Source organism: Habropoda laboriosa, unplaced genomic scaffold, assembly GCF_001263275.1.
Source record: "Habropoda laboriosa isolate 0110345459 unplaced genomic scaffold, ASM126327v1 scaffold40, whole genome shotgun sequence".
Taxonomy (NCBI): Eukaryota; Metazoa; Arthropoda; class Insecta; order Hymenoptera; family Apidae; genus Habropoda; species Habropoda laboriosa.
Window position 1 is genome coordinate 5,947,416 of NW_017100231.1, and position 9,813 is coordinate 5,957,228.

At 33.1% G+C, this 9,813-nt stretch overlaps 4 protein-coding genes across 4 annotated transcripts in view; 2 read left to right on the forward strand and 2 right to left on the reverse strand.

The window, feature by feature from the left end:
• The first annotated feature begins 1,041 nt into the window (after nt 1-1,041).
• LOC108571623 (tubulin alpha-1 chain-like) lies at nt 1,042-3,074 on the forward strand. The gene is made up of 3 exons (XM_017933702.1): nt 1,042-1,161; nt 1,574-1,796; nt 1,881-3,074. Exons 1-3 carry the CDS (start codon nt 1,159-1,161, stop codon nt 3,005-3,007), a joined length of 1,353 nt encoding a protein of 450 aa, XP_017789191.1. The 5' UTR covers nt 1,042-1,158; the 3' UTR covers nt 3,008-3,074.
• Nucleotides 3,075-3,468: 394 nt separating this feature from the next.
• Nucleotides 3,469-5,309, reverse strand: LOC108571514 (E3 ubiquitin-protein ligase RNF14-like). Its single transcript, XM_017933574.1, has 4 exons — nt 4,425-5,309; nt 4,133-4,361; nt 3,843-4,015; nt 3,469-3,780 (listed from the first exon to the last, which is right to left on the reverse strand). Exons 1-4 carry the CDS (start codon nt 5,298-5,300, stop codon nt 3,574-3,576), a joined length of 1,485 nt encoding a protein of 494 aa, XP_017789063.1. The 5' UTR covers nt 5,301-5,309; the 3' UTR covers nt 3,469-3,573.
• Nucleotides 5,310-6,200: 891 nt separating this feature from the next.
• LOC108571516 (UDP-N-acetylglucosamine--dolichyl-phosphate N-acetylglucosaminephosphotransferase) overlaps nt 6,201-9,813 on the forward strand; it is a 5,331-nt gene continuing 1,718 nt past the window's right edge. Inside the window, exons 1-3 of the mRNA XM_017933576.1 lie at nt 6,201-6,379; nt 6,486-6,600; nt 6,679-7,124. Of these exons, the coding sequence (XP_017789065.1) occupies nt 6,201-6,379; nt 6,486-6,600; nt 6,679-7,124 (740 nt within the window). The remainder of the gene's footprint in view (nt 6,380-6,485; nt 6,601-6,678; nt 7,125-9,813) is intronic.
• LOC108571515 (beta-1,4-mannosyl-glycoprotein 4-beta-N-acetylglucosaminyltransferase) lies at nt 7,352-8,834 on the reverse strand. The gene is made up of 2 exons (XM_017933575.1): nt 8,585-8,834; nt 7,352-8,504 (listed from the first exon to the last, which is right to left on the reverse strand). The coding sequence occupies exons 1-2, from the start codon at nt 8,741-8,743 to the stop codon at nt 7,377-7,379; spliced, it is 1,287 nt and encodes a 428-aa protein (XP_017789064.1). The 5' UTR covers nt 8,744-8,834; the 3' UTR covers nt 7,352-7,376.

A 9,813-nucleotide genomic window follows, 5' to 3' on the forward strand; every position in this document is an offset into this window, starting at 1 on the left:
TTCCTCCAATTATTAAAAAATATTATTAATTTTGTTTAAAATACATAGAATTATTAAATAAAATGTTATTTGCATGCTTTAAATTATTTAGTTATCATTTTTTTTCTTTTTTTGGATGTTGTTACTATTTTTATGAATTAATTTGGTTATTACTTTTTACTTACTTTTATCAAGAATTGAAATTATACTTGTTAAAATTTGTACTATGACAATTTTAATATATTTACGTGATTCTAATTGTAGTGACGTCTCCGGAACACCCGGTATACGGAGACAAGATCAATACCTTATATGGGTGTACATAATCCATATACCGTAAACCCCATATACTTTGGCAGATTAAAAATTTTTCGATTTAATAAAATGAAAGTATTAAATTTTAACCTTGAACAATACCAATTGCAGCAATATTAAAAAAGTTAACAAATCTAAAAATTACATCGTGTACACATGTGTCTCACTTGTGTATTATTTAATGTAAAATCGTCCATATTTATATATATGGCAAGGATAATGGAAATATCAAAAATCTTTCTTTTCAATTAATTTCTTTGTATAAAATATCTTCAAGTTTAAATTATTTTACGATAAAAATGCTACTACATATGTAGATTACGTTTCGTTACAAGGGGGACACATGAATTACGTGAGTCACCAATCACAATGCACAATCCAAATATGGAGGAAACCATCGCGCATCGCAACTGCACTTTTGCATAAAAAATATCCTTATTTTTCCATCCATTGTCCGAATAATTCGACCAAAAATTAATTTTCTTCGCTGGTAGTCGTGTGCACGGTAGTAAATGAATATATTCATGTTAATGCCAATGAAATAAGCGATTACATCGTTAATACAGGGACTATATTTTCCGTATAAGGACCGTGTTTAGTGTCGTGGGTACTGCAGTCGAAAAAAGACCAATCAGGAAAGGGAATGAGGCCATCGATGACCAATCAGCGTGCGCTGACGAATCGCCTACCGAAGGTATATAAGGCTGTTCCAATGGCGGATGATGCATTCGTTTGACGAATAACTGAGTAGTGGTATCGTAATTGTTAGCGAAAGCTCCATTACTTGCTTTAGCTAACTATCGACGTTCTGCGTTCATTTCTACTTTTTTTAAAGAATTGTGAGAGTCTACTTTACACTACAAAATGGTAAGTTTTAATTCTGTCAGTATTTGATAGATACGAAAGAAAATTAAAATACGACTAAGTTGCTTGGGAGTGGCTGCCATTTTGTAACGGTTAAATGCCGGCCGGCCTTCGGCTCCAGATTGCATTAACGTACTTTTCGATACTTTTTGTTTTTAAGTTCAACTACTTACTACATAAGCTTTATTAGAATCTTTGATTTTATAAACTTTATATAATTTTAATTTGTTAATTTGTCTTAAAGTAATTTAAGTTACGGTAATTCATTTTTCATGTCCGTTCACTTTCAAGCGACATAGTCATTTTTTAATATTATAAAAATTTAATACTGGTTATTAAACATATTACATTTAATATTACACGATTTTTGTAAATTGTTGAATAAGTATTATACATTTTTGCAATTTTGTTTTAGCGTGAATGTATCTCAGTTCATGTTGGACAAGCTGGTGTCCAGATTGGTAATGCCTGTTGGGAATTATATTGTTTGGAACATGGCATCCAGCCTGATGGCCAAATGCCATCTGACAAAACCATTGGTGGAGGTGATGACAGTTTCAACACCTTCTTTAGTGAAACCGGTGCAGGGAAACATGTACCTAGAGCAGTTTTCATTGATTTGGAACCCACAGTAGTTGGTAAATATCAATTAATTCTGTTTGATTATAATTTATTTATTATATTTCATAGGACGGAAATTTCTAATTAATTTCTACTTTTAGATGAAGTACGAACTGGTACATACCGTCAGCTGTTTCATCCAGAACAGTTAATCACTGGCAAGGAGGATGCAGCTAACAACTATGCACGTGGTCATTACACTATTGGAAAGGAAATTGTTGATCTTGTATTAGACAGAATTCGTAAATTGGCAGACCAATGTACTGGCCTTCAAGGTTTCCTCATCTTCCATTCTTTCGGAGGTGGCACTGGATCTGGATTCACATCTCTTTTGATGGAACGTCTGTCTGTCGATTACGGCAAAAAGTCTAAATTGGAATTTGCCATTTACCCTGCCCCGCAAGTGTCAACTGCGGTCGTCGAGCCATACAATTCAATTCTCACCACGCACACTACTCTTGAACATTCCGATTGTGCATTTATGGTTGACAACGAGGCCATCTATGACATCTGTCGTCGTAATTTGGACATCGAAAGACCTACTTATACTAACTTGAATCGACTGATCGGCCAAATTGTGTCCTCCATTACAGCTTCTCTGCGATTCGACGGTGCGTTGAACGTTGACCTGACTGAATTCCAAACAAACTTGGTACCCTATCCCAGGATTCATTTCCCGTTAGTAACGTACGCACCTGTCATATCAGCAGAGAAGGCATATCACGAACAACTCTCTGTATCAGAGATTACGAACGCGTGTTTCGAACCAGCCAACCAGATGGTAAAATGCGATCCACGCCATGGAAAGTACATGGCCTGCTGTATGTTATACAGAGGTGATGTCGTACCCAAAGACGTGAACGCGGCGATCGCTACCATTAAAACGAAACGCACCATTCAGTTTGTTGATTGGTGCCCGACTGGATTTAAAGTTGGCATCAACTACCAGCCACCAACTGTAGTGCCTGGTGGTGATCTTGCAAAGGTACAACGTGCCGTTTGCATGTTATCTAACACTACCGCTATCGCGGAAGCCTGGGCTCGTCTTGACCACAAATTTGACTTGATGTATGCTAAACGTGCATTCGTTCACTGGTATGTAGGCGAAGGTATGGAGGAGGGTGAGTTCTCTGAGGCTCGTGAAGATCTCGCAGCTCTCGAAAAGGACTATGAAGAAGTTGGTATGGATTCCGCCGAAGGTGAAGGAGAAGGCGCCGAAGAATACTAAATAGCGCGCGATTATTATTCACTGTTTTGATATCTTTCTTTTTGGTAAATAAAGAGATATTGTCATCAGTAACGCATATATTTTTGAATTTATAAAAAGATACCCCATACCTTTTGTATTAAATAATTGCCTTTTATTAGATTAGGTTTCCAAGTATCGTTTACAATGTTTATAGTTCGTTTTTCCATGAGCATCAAAGTATAATTGAGTAGTATAAACATTAATTGTTTATACGAAATTGTTTTAGTAAAATAATACCTCATATAGGTGATATTTAATGTTCATACAATAAATCGGCAAAAATATACACATTTATTGTACGTTAATTTTTGTACAGGCACAAATGTACAGATAAATATCCAGAACACTAAAAACTTCGGGTGTTACGTAAAAAGCAAAAATGTACAATTTGAAATGAATTCTAATTAAGACGCGTTTTATACTTTTCGCAACTTAAAAATTCACAATATAATAGATCCGCGTAAAAAATAACGATAGCTACTAATTTTCTTTTTTCAACATGATCATGTTCTATTCGATTCTTCTTGTTCTTGCTCTTTTTCTTCTTATTGGTCCTCTTCTTCCTCTTCCTCTTCCTCTTCTTCCTCTTCTTGTTCTTGTATTTCCATTGCGTAAAATAACTTGTTGCAGCACTCAGAACTCGGACTTTCAAAATGTTCGTACGGCCAATCGCGATCGAGAATAGTACTACATAACCAGCAGAAGAATGTATTACAACGCCAACAAGTCATTTTGTTGCAGCCATCTGATTTCTGTCAAAAAATAACATTATACATATGTCTCATATGACAAAACTTTGAACAACCTTTAATACCTCAATGGCAGCTTGACATTTAGGGCATTTCTGACTGTTACTTTTAATCCAATTTTCAGATAAAACATTTTCCACTAATGTTTGAAGTTGCTTTTTACCATAATGTAGTTCCATTTGCAGTTTTCTATCACCGGTGACTTCTTGATATTCAGATACTACTTTATGTACCTCAGCTGTAAAAATAAAAAGAAATTAACAACTTAATTGTTGAATTCTTTGTGTAATGTATATAATAAATACATATCGACAGACTACTAAACATTTATTAAACATAGTTCATAGAAATATACCTGAATAAGCTTTGCATGGTTCTATTCCATGATATACCATTTTGCAATAAATGCAAAATGCATATTGACACATTGGGCAGTTTGCCATTTGTTCATTTGGTTCACGACTAACTGGATATTGACAAGTACGTCTTGGGCAATACACTATGTCTCCCATAGTACCTAGTGTGACACTTAACAATATAGAATCATATCTTGCAAATAATTCTGGACTTAGTAAATCTTTTATCTGAAAAGTATTTATTTACAATTAGTAATAAACTTCGATTTTATTTAGGAGAAAAAAGTTTACCTGAGCTGGAGTTGCTTCAGAAGAACACTTTTCTTCAGGACAATAAATATTCTGCACATTTCCATCTTTAATTCTTACTTCTAAGTAACCAGTTACGCAATCCTTACAGAATATGTGACCACAGGGAAAAAACTGTGTAGAATTCTTCCCTAATTTATCCACAAAACAAATCTTGCAAGTATAGAAGTTTTTCTGGAATTCAATTTGAATACGATTTTCATTGTAATCGATTAATGATTGAATGGGATTTTTCCCAATAGGGCAATCTAAAATAGCTCTTTTATCATAACGTTTTTGTATTAAATTTTTTTTACTTAAATGTTTAGCACTAGCTTCCATCTTTGCCTTTATTTTTGCATCTTCAACAGTACATTCTTTTTCTACATTATCTGCTATTTTATTTTTCTGGATATTATAAGCTTCTTTATAGCATGTATATATCTGACTCATATCAAGGTTCTCTTGTACATTTAAGAATTCCAAAATCTCACCTTGTAAAAAGGCCATCCATGTAAATAAAATCTCTTGCCCTTTGTTTTCTTCCCATAGTTTGTCTAACTTTTTACACAGCTTACTGAGTAGTGGCAGATGTAACCAAGATGAATATAAAGCAAACTTAGGCGGTAACTGAGAAGGATAATTTTCTGGCAAAATAACATGGAGTGCTAAAGGTGGTAAATGAGATATTTTAATCTTTTGCTCGAGTTCATCCACTTGTCTAGAATCTTTATAAATTACATGGTAATCCATAGGAAGATTTATGAATATCATAAAAGTACATTGATAATGTCCATTCTCCTTATGATATGAAAATTCTTCTGAATTGTAAATACTTTCCAATGCAGCAATTTCATCTTTCTGCTTTTCATTATCCATCTATATGGATTAGATGACTAATAGTAAAAAAAAAATATAATATTGAGCTTGTATCAGCACTGGAAAACACAAAATTTTATGAAAAATTTCTATGTATTTTATTTTAATGTACACAGGTGCCGATATTTCATGTAATTTTTAGTTGTAAAGAAAAAATACTTTGTATTTGACAGTTCTAGGTTATAACATGGAAAACTGATTAAAAATCACTAGCGCTACACTTTTCGATTAAAATTAATGCATATAATTAACGATGTACACCAGAAGTGAAAACCGATAAAACAAATGCGACCTAATAAGTTATATTTAACTAACGACCATCAAAAAATGCCAACGTTACATTACCTCAATTTATTCTAAGAAAAACGAACACACTCTTTAACAACAAATCCATATATTGATTAAAAAAAAAATGTCATTGAAGATAAGCAATAAAGTCGAAATAAATGTTTAGATTAATTTTTTACCACTATTAAAAGTTTGATTCTAGTTTACAAAAATTTTCAAGGAAACAATGCAAAACACTTATCGTTAATATATGTAAGGTAATGACAAAATGTCTATGTTATAAACCAGACACTAAGAAAAAACAAAAGGAAAATATTTTGTTAATACATCGTTATTAAAATTCCATAAATTGGAGTCAAATTTTGTAACTGATTTCTATGCCTACCTATGTACTGTAATTGTATAACGTGTCTGATGCGTTCATATTTGAGGGGTAAACAATGCGTACGTTAAAACATCGTTTTTTCATGCACTATTTTAAAAGAGGTGGCATTACGTTTACATTATCTATATTAAACAACGACAGATAATTAGTAATATCTGTAATATCACCCACGTCACTCATTCGTTTTATACACATGATTTGTTTTATACTTTTCCACGATCATAAAAATGTTTAACGCGATAAGCAACAAGGATACATGGAAATTTATTTTTCCGATTTTAATTAATTTCACGATGTCTATTGGTGCATATTTTTTAGCGATACGTTTAATTCCGAAAATAAAAAATATGTTTATTAAAGCTAACCTATATGGTATTGACATGAACAAAAAGAGTGGTGATAAAGTGTAAGTGAGTTTATTGAAGCTATGTAATATTTAGTAGCTTCAGTTTTTCTTCTATTGGACACCAATTTGGGTACAGGTAATAATGTATATCCCAATTCTTTTACAGGCCAGAAGCTTTAGGTGTTGTTACTGGATGTCTCTTCCTTATAACACTGTTTCTGTTTATTCCCATACCTTTCACAAACTACATATTTAGTGACATAAACTTTCCTCATAGTGAGGTATGCAGCCAATAATTTATAGGAAGTATTATGTTATTCACATGTTTTATGTGAATATATGTCAAATTTCAATTACAGTTCATGGAGTTTTTGGCTGCTCTTCTATCAATTTGTTGTATGTTACTTTTGGGTTTTGCTGATGATGTTCTGGATCTTCGTTGGCGGCATAAATTACTGTTACCAACCATTGCCTCCTTACCACTCTTAATGGTGTACTATATTAATTTTAACTCTACGCTAATTATTGTGCCAAAACCTTTGAGACCATGGTTTGGTTTCTCAGTGGATCTTTGGATATTTTATTATTTATATATGGGGATGCTAGCTGTGTTTTGTACAAATGCCATAAACATATTAGCTGGTATAAATGGTTTAGAAGTTGGACAAAGCTTAGTGATTTCAATGAGCATCCTTCTGTTTAACATAATAGAGTTATCAGGGGATCTTTGGAAAGCACATCAATTTTCATTGTATTTCATGCTTCCATATATATCTACTTCATTGGGTTTACTAAAGTTTAATTGGTAAGTTGTATAAAAATTAGGTAAATGAATGTACACAAGTAAATTTCTTTGGTAGTATATGAAAGGATATATTCAAGTAAGAAAAACAATTATAACTGATTTCTTTATAAGTTATATGTATACAAATCATTTAACATTTATAATTCATTCAACATATTATTTTGGTATATAAATTCAGTACAATATCATATATTATAGTTTACATTGAGTATTGAGTATAAGTTAATATCACAGTCAGGTGTGACCAATATGTCAATAATAGTCTAATTTAGCATAAAAATTTTCTACTAGCCAGTCGTACTTCCATGTATTATTAAGTATTGTTTCAGGCGCAAAATAGAGGTCCCGAGATTTAGAGACTCTTAAAAGATTAGTTTTCCCATCTAGCCACAATCCACTTCCTATTAGGTCCTCAATGAATGGTACGTCGATAGTCTTTTCTATTTGAATTTCTTTGGATTTAACTTTATTATGTAAACTAGTTATAATGTTTGCAGGTGCCTGACATAGGTAACAGTACCACCCTCCATAATGATTTAAATCTCCTATTACTAGACCTAGACTATCTCTTGCACTCAAATCTCCTTCCAGTTGTTCTAACATGATAGAATTTGATTGATAAGCTTCCCGCATTAGTCCGATCGTACACGCACCAACTGTTATCGTTGTTTTAAGTGGATGTTGCCAGAAGAATCCATAAACGGACCATCTTAATCTAAAACCAATAGGTTGTGGCCATCCATTATATACCTTGAGGAACATTAATGCCCTGGAGTTTAATATTTGTTCTGGTTCAGTCGTAATATAAATATCATCATCCCTTAAATTTCGTACTACAGTCTTTATTTTATCCCAAATGTATTTAGACACTATTCTCGATGGTTTGTGCACCCTTGTTGCTATATTAATATATAAAATCTTCCTCTGTTTCTGTTGTAATAAACCCTTAAGTAGCTTATGATGAAAATTATCTTCTGCATTACTGAAATCACAGATTACAAAAAGATCTACTACATTGTATAGTTCTTCTACTATCACCTCTGCAATTGCTGAGTTATACTCATGTAGAAAAAATGTATGAATAATACGTCTAGCTATTTTACGATGTTTTAGTTTAACGTTTTGCTTAGATGCCATGATTGCTCTCCAGACAACTTCTGGTTGGCCACAGTCTGACCCATGCCATCCATGAATACAAATGCATTTTTGGAGATCATTACTACTTCTCATTTTCTGATTATCCACTCCATATTTCCAACAAACAGTGTGATTGTATACTTCAAACAGAGTGAAAGTCTTGACATCGTTTAGTACTACTTCTCCATTGATTGTCTGGTAGATGGGAAACTTTTTATGATTAGTTTGTTGAATTCTTGGTTCCTGTAAAACAGTACATGTCTAAAACTTTCATGAGAATTATGATGTACTTACACAGTACATTAATAGAATAAAAATATTACCTGTGATTCTTCAAATTTCACAAATGTAACGGAAGTATGAGTTGTGGATATAGTTAATTCAGAAGGTGGAGTTGTAGCGACATAAATCATAACAATTAGAACTTGCAGGACTAACAGTGTATAAAGTAAGACCAGTTTCCCATCTAGGCGGGGCTGCATGGCACTACTCTTTGCTTTAGTTTGTTAATTGCTCATTTTATATCTTGTGAGAATTTTACTTTAATCATAACATTTTCATAGCTAGAGTGCTCCACCCGAAAGCATGTATATTATCAATGTACGTGTACGTCTATGAAATGAATTTTTAACTCACTGATGATACATTGTATGGCAATTGTAGAGTTCGTAGTTTTTTTTGGTTTAATTTGTATATGACAAACAAATAGTTCCAATTAACATAAATGATAGTTAATGATAGTAAATCATTTTTAAAATGTGAAAAGAATAAAAAATACGTGTATGTTGGAAGAATTTGCATTGCACGAGCTTTTATGTGTACAAGTGTAATTTTTTCTTGTGTCCGTAAATGTTGAATATTAACCGGTGAACAGTTCTCAATGACGTTTCAGATACAGGGTGTACATAATTCGTATGCAAACTCACAATATAGTTTGACGCTAACGATGATGTGAATGCCTTTGCGTCGTGACGTTTAAACCGTGACGTCACCGCTCCCCGGCGTGCCATTTAATTTAAAATGGCCTTGATCACTCGTTAACAACTTCTTTAACGAATGGAACAACGTTTCCTAGCCAACTCTTGGTATTCTGCTAATTGTATGATCGTTCGCAGCATAATGACACATATTTTCACCTCTGCCACGAATCCAATTTATTATTCAAAAATATCCCGCCATTCCATTGAGACCCTCCGAAGAGTTTCTTAAACTGCCTCCCATGAGCAATGTAACCAGTTGAAAAACCACGCCCGAATGCTCTGCTATGCAGCCTCTTCTACCGTACTTTGCCGGCAAGCGCGATCGTGGCTTCTCTTAAGGCGCACGCGTCTCAAACTATCAACTCATTAATCATGAGAATTTACCATTCACCAAAATATGAATAATAAATGGAAGTCTGCTATATAAGTTAATGTAGCGCCAAATGTATTTGGATCGCTAAATATATGTATTATTAAAGTCACATACCTGCTGTTTTGTATAATTTATTATTTGTAATTAAATTATTTAATCGTTTTACCATTTCGTAAAGAAAAATATTTTACTAGCACTA

What these genes read in the sequence shown, in the direction of transcription:
- LOC108571623 (XM_017933702.1), top strand. An exon ending in TTTGGAACCCACAGTAGTTG is followed by an intron (nt 1,797 to 1,880) that starts GTAAATATCAAT and finishes TTCTACTTTTAG; the next exon opens with ATGAAGTACGAACTGGTACA.
- LOC108571514 (XM_017933574.1), bottom strand. Translation starts at nt 5,300, where the DNA reads ATGGATAATGAAAAGCAGAAAGATGAAATTGCTGCATTGGAAAGTATT. An exon ending in CTGAAGCAACTCCAGCTCAG is followed by an intron (nt 4,362 to 4,424) that starts GTAAACTTTTTT and finishes AATACTTTTCAG; the next exon opens with ATAAAAGATTTACTAAGTCC. An exon ending in AATGTCAAGCTGCCATTGAG is followed by an intron (nt 3,781 to 3,842) that starts GTATTAAAGGTT and finishes ATTTTTTGACAG; the next exon opens with AAATCAGATGGCTGCAACAA.
- LOC108571515 (XM_017933575.1), bottom strand. Translation starts at nt 8,743, where the DNA reads ATGCAGCCCCGCCTAGATGGGAAACTGGTCTTACTTTATACACTGTTA. An exon ending in TGAAATTTGAAGAATCACAG is followed by an intron (nt 8,505 to 8,584) that starts GTAATATTTTTA and finishes ACTGTTTTACAG; the next exon opens with GAACCAAGAATTCAACAAAC.